Source organism: Lepus europaeus, chromosome X, assembly GCF_033115175.1.
Source record: "Lepus europaeus isolate LE1 chromosome X, mLepTim1.pri, whole genome shotgun sequence".
Lineage (NCBI taxonomy): Eukaryota > Metazoa > Chordata > Mammalia > Lagomorpha > Leporidae > Lepus > Lepus europaeus.
Window position 1 is genome coordinate 32,382,497 of NC_084850.1, and position 17,687 is coordinate 32,400,183.

The 17,687-nt window shown below is 41.5% G+C and overlaps 2 protein-coding genes across 5 annotated transcripts in view; both read right to left on the minus strand.

Moving 5' to 3' along the window:
- STAG2 (STAG2 cohesin complex component) overlaps nucleotides 1–13,213 on the minus strand; it is a 176,759-nt gene extending 163,546 nt beyond the window's left edge. The window contains exon 1 of one of the 4 annotated variants that reach the window (XM_062184586.1): nucleotides 12,898–13,213. The gene's annotated coding sequence lies outside the window, so the exon portion shown is untranslated. Of the gene's footprint in view, nucleotides 1–11,654; nucleotides 11,695–11,904; nucleotides 12,049–12,897 lie in introns of those variants that run through there. The other 3 variants (XM_062184587.1, XM_062184588.1, XM_062184589.1) reach the window with 3 other exon arrangements.
- Nucleotides 13,214–14,718: 1,505 nt separating this feature from the next.
- Nucleotides 14,719–17,687, minus strand: part of XIAP (X-linked inhibitor of apoptosis) — a 106,728-nt gene continuing 103,759 nt past the window's right edge. Inside the window, exon 7 of the mRNA XM_062183336.1 lies at nucleotides 14,719–14,805. Coding sequence (XP_062039320.1) covers nucleotides 14,765–14,805 — 41 coding nt within the window. The 3' untranslated portion in view covers nucleotides 14,719–14,764. The remainder of the gene's footprint in view (nucleotides 14,806–17,687) is intronic.

Below are 17,687 nucleotides of genomic sequence, written 5' to 3' on the forward strand. Positions count from 1 at the left end.
CTGTCTAACTCTGCCTCAAAAAAAAATAAAAATAAAAATAAAAGAATGTGAAAATGAAGAGCAAGGAAATTTCAGAAATAGAATTCAGAAAATTAATCATAGGATTACTAAAAAAAAAAAAATCACACATTTAGAACTTGAAACAAAAACACACAAAGGGAGTGGACATTTGGCCTAACTTGGGTTCAAGTCCCAGTTCCACTCTCCATTTAAGCTTTCTGCTGATGCACACTCTAGGAGGTAATAGCTGGTGATAGCCACACATGATATTTGGATCCCTTCCACACACATGAGAAACCTGGATTGAGCTCTCCACTGCTGTCTTACAGGCATTTGGAGAGTGAATTAACAGATAGGAGCTCTTTCTGCCTGCATCTTTCTCAAATAAAAAAAAAATTTAAAGACATCATTTGTTTGAAAGGCATAGCGATCATATACATAGAGACAGAGACAGAGACAGAAACATTCCATTTGTTGGTTCACTCACCAAATGACCAGTGCTGGTCAAGGCCAAAGCCAGAAGCCTGGAACTGCATCCAAGTCTCCCAAGTGGGTGCAGGAGCCCAAGGACTTGGGCCATCTTCTATTACTTTTCCAGGCACATTAGCAGGGAGCTGGACCAGAAGTGGAGCAACCAGGACCTGAACTCACACTCCAAGAAATGCCAGCATGTCATGCCACAGATAATCCATGGTGCTACAACACCAGAACCCATTATTATGTTTCTTAAAAATAAGGATCCTGGGTCTGGCATTGTGGTGAACAGGTTAAGCCACTGCTTACGACACTGGCACCCCATATCAGAGTTTGAGTCCTAGATGCTCAGCTTCCTGCAAAATGCACCTGGGAAGGCGGCAGATGACCCAGGTACTTGGGCCCCTGCCACCTATGTCAGAAATCTGAATGGAGTTCCTGGCTCCTTACTTCAGCCAGGCCTACCCCTGGGTGTTGCAGCCATCTGGAGCATGAACAAGCAGATAGAGAATCTGTCTCTCCTTTTATCTCTGTTGCTCTGGCTTTTAAATAAATAAATATATATATATATATAAATATACACATATATACACACACACACACATATATATATACATATATACATACACACACACTTTTTTTTTAACAATGAATGAGCTCTTGATAATCTGATGAAATGCACACATGTAGGTCCAGTGCTGTGGTGGAGCAGGTAAAGCTGCTGCCTGCCGCACTGGCATCCCATATGGGCACCAGTTTGAGTCCCAGCTGTCCATCTCCCTGCTAATGTGCCTGGAAAAGCAGCAGAAGATGGTCCAAGTCCTTGAACTCCTGCACCCACGTTGGAGACCCAGAAGAAGCTCCTGGCTTTGGATCAGCCCAGCTCCAGCCATCACAGCTGTTCGGGGAGTTAATCACTGGTTGGAAGACCCCTCTTTTTCTGCCTCTCCCTCTCTGTAACTCTGCCTTTCAAACAAATACATAAATCTTTCAAAACAAAAATGTACACATGCATTTTGTACATAACTTCAAAGTATTTACAAACCTCCATTATTCCACCCATGGACCCAGGAGTCACTATGCAGCCCATGTACTTCTTTATCTGATCAAAAATGCAGTACTCCTTCAAGCTAATCTTCTCATGATGATTTTGATGAACTAATTAAGAGACTTTAGGGGCCGGCGCTGTGTAGTGGGTTAAGCCATCTGCCTGCAGTGCCAGCATCCCATGTGGGCACCGGTTCGAGTCTGGCTGATCCACTTCTGATCCAGCTCCCTGCTGATGGCCTGGGCCCCTGTACCCACATAGGGGACCAGGAAAAAGCTGCTGGCTCCTGGCTTCAGATCAGCCCAGCTCCAGCTGTTGTAGCCATCTGGGGACCTCTCCGTCTCTCCCTTTGTCTGTAACTCTGCCTCTCAAGTAAAGAAATTAATCTTTTAAAAAAAAGAAAGAGGCCGGCGCCGTGGCTTAACAGGCTAATCCTCTGCCTTACGGCGCCGGCACACCAGGTTCTAGTCCCGGTTGGGGCGCTGGATTCTATCCCGGTTGCCCCTCTTCCAGGCCAGCTCTCTGCTATGGCCCAGGAAGGCAGTGGAGGATGGCCCAAGTGCTTGGGCCCTGCACCCGCATGGGAGACCAGGAGAAGCACCTGGCTCCTGGCTTCGGATCGGCGAGATGCGCCGGCCGCAGCGGCCATTGGAGAGTGAACCAACAGCAAAAAGGAAGACCTTTCTCTCTGTTTCTCTCTCTCACTATCCACTCTGCCTGTCAAAAAAAATAAATAAATAAAATAAAATAAAATAAAATAAAGAAAGAAACTTCAAAAAACTACATGATGAGAATGGTCATTTAGCCTAGTGCCTCATGGTTAAGATACCCATTTCCCACATCAGAGTACCTGGCTCTAGCTCTGCTCATGACTCCAAGTTCCGAAGTTCCTACTAAAGCTCCCATCACCTTGGAAGGAAGTAGCGATGGATCAATAAATTGGGTTCCAGCCCCGCACATTAGAGACCTGTAGTAGAATTCTCAGCTTCAGATCATCCCTGCTGTCTCAAGCATTTGGAGGGTGAAACAGAGGTCTTTCTCTCTTTTTTTTTTTTTTTTTTGGAGAGGGAGTCCGTTCTTTGGTGTGGGTTCTCTCCCCTTGCCTCTCATATAAATAAAGCTTAAGAAAAAGAAAAGAGGGGTGGGCATTGTAGCACAAAGTGTTAAGCCGTGCTTATTAGGAAACCTACATCCCACATCAGAGTGCTTGCTCCTGGCTTTGTTCTAGCATAGCCCTGGCTGCTGGCAGATATTTGGAAAGTGAACCAACAGATGGAAGACACCTCTCTCTTTTTCTCCTTCCCCGTCACTCTGCCTTTCAAATAAATAACTCTTTTTAAAAACAGAAAAAGACAGTAACATCAAAAAAAAAACCTCCAAAAATGAACTAGCTAGAGGAAAAAACAAATTGCTCAATGAAATATTAAAATGGCCAAATATGAGAAATACAAGTGCAGAAAAAACTTGGAAGTCGTCTTATGATCAGATCTCCACCACTCATTCCCACTCAGGAAAGGAAAAAAATCTTAGTTTGCAACATGACTCACAAATGTGTTAAAATCATTTCTCTTCATTAGAATTCACCTTCATTAAATCTGAGAGGAGTAAAGAAGGGAACCACAAACAGGCCAGACATGCAAATTAACTGTAAAAAGTCATAAATAAAAGGACTATTATTTTGGGAAATAACATATGAATCTCTACAAGACTTAGCTCTCAAATTACATTAGAGTCAGTTGAACTTCAGATAAATCTCTAAATTCAACTTTTTTTTTTCTTTTCTAATATTGTTTCTTAATCACAAAATTGTTTCCCCTCTCAGCTGACTTCACAGAAAAAATTTTCCTTGGAAGAATCCCCATGAAGAATCATACAATCCACATTTCCTACCAGCAAAATGTAAAGGGAGACTGTGTAACAGAAATAAACTCAAATGTAGTTATTTTGGAGTATCCTTTGTTTTTGTTACTGTAGTGAACCTTAGGGAAGTTGCTTTTCAACATCAAGACATATAATCACCCCAGTCTAACAGTCACTTGAAATAACCCAAGTGGAAATTCTCCTGGGTTTTAAAAAACACTGTATCTTGTCTTTTACTACTGACCCTGTACCAATAAAAACTCCCCCAAAAGAGTAAAAGTAAACAAACTCACTCTCAGATTATGACTATTTAAAGTAACTTAAATCACTTTCATGCCCACAGAAATCTCTGTAGGGGTTTCCAATCCCTTCTTACCACTTACTAACTGGGCAAGTTACTCGGCCTTCCTAGGCTTCGGTTTCCCTCTTCTCAAAAAGTGGTATTAATTAGAGTCATCATACATCCTACTTTCTCTGGAATAGTCCTAGTTTATAGTTTATGCTATTATCCCACCAAGCAATCCAGTTAGGTGTCCCCTCCCTTTCACTCTCAAAGTATCCTGGGGGCCAGCACTGTGGCATAGCAGTAAAGCTGCCGCCTGCAGTGCCTACATCCCATATGGACACCAGATCAAGTCCCAGCTACCCCTCCTTGGATCCAGCTCTCTGCTATAGCCTGGAAAAGTAGTAGAAGATGGCCCAAGTCCTTGGGCCCCTGCACCCTCATGGGAGACCCGGAAGAAACTCCTGCCTCCTGGCTTTGGATTGGCTCAGCTCCAGCTGTTGTGGCCATCTGGGGAGTGAACCATCGGATAGAAGACCTCTCTCTCTCTCTCTCTCTCTCTCTCTCTATCTCCACCCTCCTGCCTCTGCCTCTGCCTCTCCGTAGCTCTGCCTTTCAAATAAATAAGTAAATCTTAAAAAAAAAAGTATCCTGGTTTGAGCAATAAATCACATGGCCATCCTACCTCATAGGGCTCTGAAGGCTAAGTGAACTAAAACATACAAAGCACTTGAAAGGCTGTCTAGCATACAGAAAGAGTTCAGTTAGTACATGGGTACTTCAATAAGTTCATAGAAAATTTGAATTAGAAATCTGGATTTATTTTGGTGCAAATTTTTCTTTCAGAATACAAGGAAAATGTGCATTATTGGAAAAAACTGCATGGATTTCAAAACTGATTTTTATACTAGAATAAATGCATACTTTTAGTTTCACTTTTCCATAAACTTTTTGAATTACTCATTAGCTATTGTTAGTCACTGTCAATGACTTTTTATAAAAGATTCTGTACCATACAATTAACAGTGCACCCACAATATTCTTTTTTTACAAATGAAATTATGCATTTGATTTCCCATACTCAACTGGAACAACTAAGCACTAACTGCCTGAAATCAAAACTAACCTATTCATCCCACAGAGATGGCACCATCATTATTTTCATTCACACTACCATACATAAATTTTAAAACAGGCTATCTTATGATTACTAGAAATAAAGTAACAGGAAAAGTAAAACCAAGTGCCTTAATATTCTAACAGTCCTTCTTAACCAGGGTTCCTCATGTTAACAATAGAGCTCAGAAAATTGACTATTTCCTGAATTCTCCCAACGATAGTACCCAACTATCTTAAAAGATGCACAGATGAGAAAGTGATTCATTATACACAATAAATGTAATCTGTTATGGAACACCAGTTGATATTCTTGGAATACAAAGGAGAAAATATGGATGAAAAGACTCAATATTGAACACATAGTCTGAGTAGAAGATTGCTTTGTATCACCTGGAAAAATTACTACCTACAGGATGAGGCTTAAGGAAATGATCGAGATAAAATATATAAACTTACTTCTAAAAGTATCAACATACATCATCACTTTTATCTCTCTCCACTAATTTATCTTAGTTCAAAAGTTGAACATTCAGTATTCTTTCAGATGAGAAAAACCCTACTTACAGTATATGAAAAGCAGGAAGAAAAAAGAACAAGAGGAAAGAAAACTGAGACCAAGATACTGATCACTAATGAACTTAAATCGGCCTTGATATTAACTGCCTAATAAAAATAAAAACTAGAAAAGGTAATAAACTAATAGATGAACTAAAAAAGAAAGCAGAAGCAAAGAAAAGAGATATTAACAAAAGGAAAGAGAAATTTTTAAGGTATCATTAAATAATAGAAAACATCACCCTACAGAACCAGAGTCATGCACTCTTAGGTTAGTCTAAATTTTTATTTCAAATCTAACCACTCAATAAACAAGCTATAAGACTGGGGAACTATTCTCAGACACATTTAACTACCATTTTAGATAGGGCATAAAACGATAGAGAAGAAAATCTGTGGAAACCATTCTATACACCATACTATAACCCCTCTCAGTGTAAAGAATTTTAACACATTATCCCACAGGCACTAATGAGCATACACAAAACCAAAGCTGAGATTTATTTCAATTATTTTGGCCATTAGTATACAAGACAATATGAACCTTTTATCTGGCAGCAATACATCTTCACTAAGCAAAAAAAAAATCTACATTTACCTTGCATTCTATACAAAATATTTTTTAAAATATTAAAACTGTGATGCCTGCCTGCTTTCCAGTTACAGATAGCCAAAGACTTAAGCAGATAAGGAAACAAATGAGCTTAACAAAAAAGCGCCAACATTTTGAGGCCAGGCTAATCCAAATATGACTTGGAACAAGTCATTTGCTCTCTGAGAGCCTCAAGCCCCTCATCTGTAAAATGATAAGGACCACCTAGCACGCAAGGTAATTGAGGAGATGAAAAAATTCATGTTAAAACACAGTCTTGGCATTGGAAAGACATTCAAATTAGGTTTCATAGAATACCTCTGGTTTCACAAACTTACAGACCAAATTTTATTACAATAAATACTAATCTCGCAAAAATGTAAACAGGACTTACTTCTTCCCTCCATCAAACAAGGTCCAGAATTTAAACTACTTGTTTCTTAATAAAGGAATTTTACCTTAGAGTTGTAAAGTTTTTCAGAGTTCTAGTCATGTGTTTTTCAAGCAACATAATAAAAAAAGAGCAGATCATTGATAATTCATCTTCTCTTTCTTTGGCATAAAGAGTGTAAAAAAATTTAATAATATCAATTTACACTAACCCTATATAGATGTCTTGGTATCTACTGGTTAGTACCAAAGAACTGCAGATGGCACATATTAAAAATATAATTCAGGTAGATTTCCACAGCTTCTAAAGATGTATAGATTTCTAAAATGTACAAAGCAACATCACTTACACAGAAGAGATGATTTGATTAAATTAAAGGAAAGCGATGCAAGGAGCTAAAAAGTCAGTTTGACAATTTTGTTTTCTTAGATCTTTGCCAAACAGAACATGCAAAAACCATCATTTATGATAACTGGAGATAAAAAGAATTATTATGTGGCCAGTATTGTGGCATAGCAGATTAAGCCACTGCCAGCAACACTGGCATACCATATAGGTGCCAGTTCAAGTCCAGTTGCTCCACTTCCAATCCAGCTCCATGCTTAATGAGCCTGGGAAAGCAGAAGATGGTCTAAGTACTAGGGGCATGCCACCAAAGTGGGAGATCCAGATGAAGCTCCTGGTTTCAGCCTGGACCAGCCCAGGCTATTGTAGCCATCTAGGCAGTGAACCAGCAGATGGAAGATCTCTCTGTATGCCCGTGACTGTCTGTCTGTCTGTCTGTCCATTTGTCTCTCTCGCTGTAACTCAGCCTTCCAAATAAATAAGCAAATCTTTAAAAAAAAATTTAGGGGGTCAGTGCTGTGGCATAGTGAGTAAAACCACCATCTGCGGCTCTGGCATCTCATATGGGCGCAGGTTCGAGTCCCAGCTGCTCCACTTCCAATGCAGCTCCCTGCTAATGGGCCTGGGAAAGTAGAAGATGGCCCAACTACTTGGGCCCCTGTACCCACTTGGGAGATCTGAACGAAGCTCCTTGCTCCTGGCTTCAGATCAGCCCAGCTCCAGCTGTTGCAGCCATTTGGGGAGTGAACCAGCGATTGGAAGATCTCTGTCTCTGTAACTCTAACTTTCAATTAAATAAATAAAGCTTTTCAAAAAGTTTAAAAAGTATATTTTTAAAAAAACTATTATTTGAAAACAGTACTTAACCACAAATGAAAAGCCCTAAACATATTTTAAACACAGAAAATTACAAAAGAAAAATATAAAGAAGTTCTAAAATAACCTGTCTGTTAAGTTTCTTCTACTCTCCATCAAGTAACCACGTTTTACTGTATACTAATGCCTATCCATAGCTGAAAATTTCCCTTTTTTTCTCTCCAACTTCCAAAACAGTGTTTCACTGAAAATAGTAAAAAAAATTATTTTATTTATTTTAAAGGCAGAATGACACACATACAGACACACACAGTGCAAGAAGAAAGAGTCTGCATCTATCTGTTCACTCCCTAAATGGCTCCAACAGCCAAGGCTGGACAAGGCCAAAGCCAGGAGTCAGAAACTCCATCCAGATCTCCCAGATGGATGACAGGGCACTATCTTCTGTTGCCATCCTGGGTGCATTAGCAGGAAGCATGATCAGAAATTCAACCAGCACTTTGATATGGGATGTATGGGATGCTGATGTTGCAAGTGGTGGCTTAACCCACTCCACTACACCACAAGTCAGCCCCTGTAAATTTTAATTTAATGTAATTTAATGTATATTTTAAGTTCAAAAGTTAACATAAAGCATCAAAAACTGAAGTTTTCCAATCTATTATAAAAAACCCAAAGCAAAAAGAATATGCTATTCACTGTTTACTACCTTCCCACACATGACTGTGGGTGGTATCAATTAAACATGCAGAACATTAAGAATTACTAAACTGTCCAGGGCATATTTTCACATCTGACCCTGTATTCCCAGAGGAACAGATTTAACCCTGAGCCTGCCCCCCACTCCACCCCACTCTTTATAATTCAAAGGTCCTCAGAGGACCACAGAAGTCAGTAAGGTTGAAAAAGAATACAATGAAAAAGAAATGTAGAATTTAATTTCATTAAAATTTTGGATGTCTGACCTATAAAAAAAATCTTAGCTAAATAAACTTCAAAGTTACCAAACTTATGATTTGTTGGTCTAGTAGTTTAGCTTATTGCCTTACCACAATAAATCTGGTATCACAATCTCACTTTTTACCTAAGGATTTGCATATGAATAGATATGTGAGATATGTGAGCTGTCTTCCCTTAATATCTTTCTCAAGCTAAAATTTTGAGTGTGAAAATATACAGGCTAATATTAACAATTATGAAACATATTTGTTCCCAGACCTTAGTGAAATTTTGCTATAATAATCATTAAGGAACAAACACACTTTATCAAACATAAAAACTAAATGTCTACTATTTTAGATTCCTCCAGAACTTCAATATATATTCAAAAATACATCTCACAGGGAAAAAATAAACCCAACAATGAACAATACAAAATTGCAAAACATAAAACTTAAAAGAATTTAGGCATACTTCTAGAACACACAATTAAGACTGAGTGTTTTCATTGCAAAGCACTTTTACTACTGATGGGTAATGGTCAGAACATTCTTAACAGCAAATACTAAAACACTTTACATATCAATTTTAACTAGTTACAGCACCAGATCGGTTGAGGCGGTGTCAAGTAATTTTAAATGTAAGCATTCATTTTCATATCAGCTTAAAAAAAACCGTTCCACCCTCCCTGCCAGTCTCTGATATCTTAGAATACTACAGTTAATTCACAGTGGGAAGGAATGGTTAATAAGTACACTCCCTTTGCAATCCACTTCTCTACCCAGTCATTAAATATCAAATATTGAAAGTGAATTCAGTTACCTATCTCCCTACCAGGAATTCTCCCCGCGACACCCCAACCCCTTCCACTGTCACGCCAACTGCCAAAGCCCCTATTAATAGTAAATCCCTTTAACTCCAACTTGGTGATATAGACCCCAAACAGAATTTACAAAATTTGCAAATGGAATTTTCCTCTTCTCAAAGAATTAAAAAGGAAGCTAGAAGTAGAGCACATGCAGACTAAGTCACATTTAAAGTTCAAGCAACTTCTAAACGTTTACGGTGCTTGTTCTATACTGGTTCAGCTCACACTACTTTTGTGAAACTTTGTTTGCAAGGCATTGTTTAATTACTTTTACCCAAGGTGAGTTTCCTATACAAATAATTTTGATTTGTAAATATAGAGTCAAATCTTTACACTCTAAGACTCTAAGACAATTTGGAAATTTTTCTTCAAAAAATTTTCTTCGTGGAAATTTTCAAGTACACACAAAAGTATAGAATAGTAACAATGAGACCTGTGTACATCTATCTATAATAATCAACTCAAGGCAACTTTTGTTTCACTTCTACCTCCTACACACTCCTTTCCCTATCATCTTCAATAACTATTAAAAGGAAGACATGGTGCTTAATAAGTACACTGAGAAAACCCCCAAGCACAGAAATGTATCAAATCCTATGAAACTGGTTAAGTCCAATAATTTGATTATACCGCCACCCAACATAACTCTTAGATAGACGATAAATTCAGGAATTTTTGTTAAAAATAATAAGTCCTTAAGAAATTTAACAAAGTCCAAAAAAACCAAAAGGACACATTTAAATTCATATATAAAAGAACAAGAATATGTGATGAAAATTAACTTAAACATCTGCAATTAGCTTGCATTCACATAGCACCTTAGCTCAAAATGAAAAAAAAAACTATTTAACATAATGTGTCATAAAATTACAATTCAACCACTTGAAAAACCGCTGAACACTTATGCCTTAACTGGTCCTTCTGATCCCTAATTATAGATTGATATCAATGTGGAAAGAAAACCAGGCATTTTAACCTAAGTGGTTTTAAACGTTCAAAATTAACCCCACTGTTCATTGGAAAACATATGAAAGCCAAGCCTAAACTACCTGAATTGTATGTCATTAAACAGAAATGTATCCACTTCCCAGGGCCGTTTTCTTTTAAAAAAAATAATAAGTTCACATATACCCTTAAATGCAACGCGCTAGGCTACAGACAGAATTAGGAGACCGCCTCCTGCTTTGCCTCCTAACCAATACGCAGAGAGAGAAGGTTGGCAGGAAAGTGCAGCGAGGACAGTAACAAACACCAGCAGCTCCCGAGCAGGCCCTGCTAGAGCCAGGAATGACGCACTTCGGTAACCCGACTCTTTCTCCCCTGCACCCCCGCCTCCAGCAGCGGTGCTGACACCGCCAACAGCCCGGAGTAGGAAAAAAGACAACAGAAAAAAAAGGCAGAGGTTGGACCGCACCAGGTTTCATCAAGAAACCTCGATTATTCCTCTTTCGACACTAACCACTAGGACTAAACAGGAAAAGAAGCTTCGTGCTTAAGCAAGTCCCATCATGGTGGTTTAAGAGTCACTAAATTAAGCTGATAATGAGTCCAATCCACAGAGACAAATACAGGGTGTGGCTGCTGTGAAACACGGCGGTCCGTGGGAGAAAAGGGGTACGGAATTTACACTCCAGTGTGAAGGGAAGACGGGGCTTGACGGGGGGTGGGGTGAGGCGGCCCGCGCATTTTAAGGAACCATTGCAAAGCAACACAAGCTTCTCCTTGACTTAAACCTAACCCTACAGGATCAAAAGTTTCTAACAGATCGCATGGAAGCCCTAGATAACCATTTAATCAGACACCATGACCCTCAATTTCAAAACTACATCCAAGAGAAAGGAGGAGGGAGAGGGGAAGGGGGGGTGCTGGGCAACAACATAAAAAAACATTCTAGGCCACGGAGGAGAAAGTCTCACAGACTGGATGAAACTACTAATGCAATATTAAACATTTCAGCCGAACACCGAAGCACCGAAAATCACACGAGAGCCCATTACTGTTAAGGTTTAAAAATAAAATGACACATACACCAAGGGGGAGCGGAAAGTAAATGTCGAAACTACAGCGCTTTATAAAAAACTAAAGGCAAAACAAGACATTCTCGCGACGAGGGGGGGGGGGATAATGGGCCGAAATCAACAATACGTTTACGATTCTAGGCCAGAAGAAAATGGGAACGGGGCTCAAAGTTTTGCGGAACTACTTGATGCTGTTTCCCACACCTTCTCTCTCCCATGGCCCATCCGACCCTTTTGCGTCCTAAAATCGCCGGCCACGGATCTCCAGGATACGTGATCGAAGAAAAAGAAAGTCGACCCCAAGCAAGAATAAAAGTGTGGAGGGAAAAAGCAGAAGGCTGCCTACCTGGGGCAAGGATCAGCTCAGTTCGTGCCTTGAGAAAGACAGTGCGGGTGGGGGTGGGAATGAAAAGCAGCACTAAAACTAAAACAAAAGTGGCGCCAAAACCCCCCAACAAACAGCCTTCCACTCCCGCCCTTCCCCCCTCCGCCCATGCCAGGCAGGCAGGGCCCCCTTCGGGGCAAGGTCTGCGCGCGGGGGCCAACACCGCCAGACCCCAACCGATTTCGAAAATTGGTGCCCTAAGAAAACTGACCGAAGTCGGGCCTCGGAAGGGATGGAGAGATCGATGCCAACCGCTTTCCCAAGCAGTTCCCCCACCACGCGCTGGAGATGATGGGGCGGGGGAGAAGCAGAGGGGCCCGTCACATGAATGTTGTTCCCTCTCTAGGAAGGGAGGAAGAGAGGGAGGGAGGGGACCGAGAGGAGGGAGGAGGGGAAGGGAGAAGGGAGGGGGCACGAGGGAGGGGTGTGATCCGAGTAGATTTTCCCTCGCCTCCCTCGGTCCGAGGCCCAAATATACACAACTGAGCCTCCTCTTTCTCCCCTCCCCCCTAGGTTCCCAGCACCACCATTTTGCTCTCCTCCTTCCCCTCGCCACAGTACCGCGCTCTCCCCCACCCCAGCCACAGCCTCCCCGGCTGGCCTCCCCCGACTACGGCTCGCACCCCACCCCACCTCCAGTTTTGGCTCTCTGAGGCTTAAGAGCCTGCCGGAGAAAAGGAACCTAAATCTACTGCCACACAGAGAAGCGGAGCCTCCATCTTGCGCTGCTCCGCGTTCTCCATTTTGGGCCACCCTTTGGGGGGGGGGGGTCCTCCGTAGAGGCCCCGAGGGAGAGTTGGGCGAGGGAAGGAAGAGAAAAGCTTCAGCGAGGGTAGTCGAAAAAGAAGAGTCCTGCCGTAGAAAGCCACTCTAGGAGTAGGAGGTAGGGAGGAAGGGGGCTGGAAGTTCCTCGGAAGTGTCGGGGCAGCGACTTGAGGGGAGAGGGCAGAAAGGAGGGCTGGGGGGGTTGCGAGGGCGAGGAAGAGTCTCCCCGCCGGACTCAGCCGTCCGCTTCATGGCTGCCCCCCAGGGGAGCCAAGGAAGCAGAGGCAAAATTAAATGGCAACAGAGTGCCCAGCCTCTTTCCCTCCCAACTCCTCTGTCTCGCCCTGTTTCAACCACACACACCTCACGGTGGGCCCCGCGCCCTCCGGGTGCCCCTCCAAACTTCTAGAAGCTTCGCCTCCGCCATTTTATAACTTACCTCCCCCCTCAGCGTACACAGAGGCAGCAACGAGACTGTTCGCCTCCCCCACTCCTTCCTTCTTTCTCAGGCCGGGGGCTTCTTCACCCCTGGGCTGGTACAAGATTTTTTCCCCTTCCTCTTCTTTACACCCTCGAATTCTACTCAGGGACGGAAGCTCCCGCGGTTCTAGAGCGGTGGGGGGTTTTGAAAGTGGCGGTCGGATCCGGCGGGTTTTTTTTTTTTTTTTTCTTTTTCTTTTTTTTTTTTTTTTTTTTTTTTTTTGGTGGCGCTTCGGGATTGTTTGGGGTGTTCGCTCTTCGGCGACTTGGAGGCGAATGGAACGCGCAGGCGCCATCTGTCGGCCACGAACCCGCGCCCGGCTCCCGTTGGGAGGGAGTGGCATCTAGCGGCAGAGAGCGGGCACTGCAACGCTTGGCCCCTGGCCCTCCCACCCAGCGCCCTCCTCCAATCATCAACCAATCGTGGCCGACTGACTCCCGGGTTCAGCGTCTCCGACGCCGCCTGCAAACGAGGCGCCCGCTGGGGCGCGCCGCCGAGTGGGGTAAACAAGGTGCCGTGCCCGCGCCCGACTTACTCATTGGTTTGGCCGCGCTTCCGCCGCGCACCGCGGTTCCTCTGTCTTAACTAGGGGCTGGCGGGGGTTGAGGGGAGAAGGGGCTGGCGGGGGGCGGGGGGAGTCGAGGGACGGGCGGTAGAGATGGTGCCGCGGAGTCCTGGGCCGTGGGAATTCGGAAGTTGGACTCGCTCAGGGACTGGTTCTGCTGGCCCCTCCGGCCCTCGCGCAGCCACAAGGTAGCAGCCCAGGCGGGCATCACCCTCCCAAGTCCCCTTTTGTGACATGCCCCAGCGAGGGCCCTGCAGCCCTCGGTCCGGACCTTCGCTTCTCCCTGCACCTTACCCCGTCCCACTAAAAACGCAACTCGTTCAACTCTAGCACCTGATCCTAAGCGGTTTAACGGGGATTGGGAGGTGGTAGTTTGGGGTTTTGTTTGCTTTTTGCTTTGACTGTGACGAGAATTCGAGCAAGCAGACCTAGCATTGTAACGAAAAAAAAAATTTTTTTTTTCCCTTTACAACCTACTACTGTTTGGAGAAAACGTGGTTTCTAACCCCCAGGACGCTTAGGAGACTGGGAATCGGGCTACTAGGTTAGGCCAGTTGCTCCACCGATTTCTGGACACTCCGGACAGAGGAGACAGGACGGAGTGAAGTGGTGGAAAATCGCAGTTTGGGCAAAAGGAGGGAGGGGGACCTACCGCGTCTTCCGCGTCTCCCCCGCCTTTCCACCGCCCTCCTGGAAACGTGGCTGGGGGTGGCATGGCGACATCCTTAGGCACTTAGGTTCCTAATCCTGCCTCCCCAACCCTCCTCCCAAAAATAAAGTAGGAAAGGACCTTTTCTACTCCTTCAGCTCCTGTTAGCTCAAGTCTTTATTACGTTTATTTTTTTTTTGTTTGCTTGTTTTGAATCCAATGTACTGGACCTTTGACCTCCAGGAGCTCTCCACGCAGGGGAAAAAACTCGGGGAGGGCCTGTCCCTTCGGAAGCCTGCTTTTCCTAGGACAGAAAGAGGTGACCTATTAAAGTGTCCACTGCTGTTGCCGAAGTTCCTAGACTCAGAGTAGCGTTGGGTTAAGAACTTTCTAGTCCTTTCCAAATTTTTTGGTTAAATTAGTTATTTAATATTAAGTTGTAGTATCACTTTCAATTAGAAGAAGAGGAATAAAACAATGTTTAATAACAAGACGCATTTTCCAAATGAATAGTAGGAGCCCTATGGTAAATCCAACACGGCAACTAAAGCATTCGTAATGCAATGTAATGATTATTTTTCCTTAACGTGTATTCCCTCCACGGCTGTATCTTAGTTTATCTCCCGTCCTCTCTGCTTGTTGGCCTTTTTTCCTGCAAGTTAAAAAAAAAGATTCCATTATATTTAATCAACTGAACAATAAAAGTTAAACAAAAACATCTAAATAACAACAAGAAATAAAGTCAGACATTTTACTTACCTCTAAAGCTTTGGGCATTGGAATACTATTCAAAATAAATTTCCATTTCTTTTATAGACCATCTTTGGTAGAATGTTATACAGTTTTTAATAGATTCAAGTTACAGAATGCTGCAACTAGAACATTAAATACGGAGTAGTGGAAAATTTGCAGAGTTACATAAGTTAATGCAAAATTCCACTTGAAGTAATAGAAAAATTGGGCCGTGTACCAAACCATTTTACATTAATTTAGTTCAATTGTGCCAATTTAATATCAATTGATACTAAATAATTTCCTGTTTCAGTATTAGATGAAAACTACGGATTTTCTGATCCAAACATCACATTTATAGCGCATGGTGCAGTTTTTCATGTATTTTATGAATTTCTGTTCTTATTTTATTGTATAGCAACTAAGACCTGACACAGTTTTATGCTTTGAACAAAATTTAAAACTTTCTCTGTTTAGTAAACTTGCTTTTATTTTGTGAAAAATGCCACTGAAGATTAATCACTGTAACTGGTATAACATCAGAAATAAGGTTAGCAGCAAATTTATACTGACATTCAGAAATGTTTCACAATAGCCCCTCTCCACTAGAGTTCATTCAAAATATTTTTTATCTACCAAGCTTTCAATTTATGCACATCACAGGGCTATCTATGTACCCCATTCCTGTGTTGCGCTTCTTTCATCCAGTACTGAAGACCAGAAGAGTTGACCCTTCAAATCTGAGGACAATGTGAGAAAATGCTATCAAATGACATATATAACTGATGTAAGAATACTTGTCACATGTCCATGACATGTGATTGTAATTGGAGGAGCGTTGTATGGTTACAACTGAGGAGCATTTAGTACCATGTAAAGTACAAGACAGTATTTGATGCAAAAATATTCCAGTCAGTAGAAGTACATACTTCCCAGTGTAATAAAGAGATTTCTCCAGGTTTACCATGGTCTAAGTAAAACATCTCACAATTCTTTTTGCTCTGATCCTGTGAAAATAGCAGCAAACTTCTGATTGTAAGTTAGATTTTACAGATAGTCTCCTGGACAGCATACATATATATTTTGTGTTTTTTTTATCACCATTGTAAACATGACCTAAAACTCAAAAGCATAAAAATGGGTAGATTTGAGTCCACAGAAATTAAATTATTATATACACACACATATGCATGTATATGTACATATATATGTGTGTGCACGTATGTGTATATATGTGTATATGTATATTGTGTGTATATTTATATATGTAGTAAAGTCAAAAGATAAACTATAAGGACTAGCATTGTGGTACAGTGGATTAAGTCACTGCCTGCGATGTGGGTATCCCATTGCCCATTCCAGTCCCAGCTGTTCTGCTTCCTGTCCAGCTCTGTGCTAAAGTGCCTGAAAAGGCAGGAGATGGCCCACGTACCTGGACCCCTGCCACCCATGTGGGAGACCCCAATGTTGTTCCTGGCTTCAGCCTGGCCCTTGCAGCCATTTGGGGAGTGAAGCAGCTAATAGAAGATCTCTCTCTCTGTGTTTCAATTAAATAAATAAATCTTTAAAAAAAGATAAACTGTGAGCTGTGAGAAAATACTCACCACGTGAATGAAGAGGGCTAACTTCCATAATATACAAAGAACTCTGACAGTAAGATAAAAGTTGAAACTCCAATAGAAAAATGGACAAAGGTTATAATAAATGTATAAAACAGTGCTCAACTTCACTCATCTTTTGGAAATGAAAATTAAGTACCACTTCTATTGGCAAAGATTAAATTTTTGATGATAGTGTTGGCGAAGAACTGAGAACTCTCAAATACCAATGGGAGGAGTATAAATTGTTAAAAAATAAAGCTGGAGACCAATTTTAAAATATCTCCAAAAAGTAAAATGTAAAAGTATTTCAACAATTCCATTTCCAGGAATTGTACAGATATGCTCATACAAATTCGACAAAGACATATACAGAAAGATTTTATTATACCTTTGTGATAGAAACTGACAGCAATAGAAATGGCCATCTTTAAGGGACTGGTTAAAGAAATTCTGATATGTCCATACAATGTAGTCCCATGTCCACCATTAAAACTGAAAGAAGCTGATATTCGCCTTTTGATATGCAAATATGTCTAAGATAAGTGAAAAAATCAAATTGCAAATAGCTTTTACAGTGTGATCCCATTTGTGAATATATATTTTATATATGCACATACATTTGCATATGCATAAAACGTCTTTGAAAAGTATACAGGAAACCTAACAACAGTTACCTCTCACTAAAGAGGAGGTGCAGGGTTCCATATCTTACAATTTTATTTTTCATTCTGTATATTGCTACCTTATTTTAATTTTATAATGGCAAGTGTGGTTTACTTAGGTAAGTTTTAAGTTATTATACTGGTTGCTCTGGATAACAGTTTGGCACTTTCTTATAAACGTAAACATCTATTTACTAAATATAGATGCAGCAGGCTTACTGCTGAGCATTTATCCTGTATACAAGTGCTCATAGCAGCTTTATTTGTAATGACCAAAAGCAGGAAACAATCACTGTCCCATCAGCTAGTGAATGGTTAAGCAAAGTGGTACATTCGTATTAGGGAACCTCAGCAATAAAAGGAAATATAGGCACACAAAACAGCTTGACTGGGTTGCAAGGGCATTATACGAAGTGGAAAAAGCCCACCTTGAAGATTTATACATTATGAGCTCATTATCTAATACTCTCAAACTGAAAAAATTACAGAGACTAGATCAGCATTGACAAGGATTACGGTTGCAAAAACGGTATGACTAT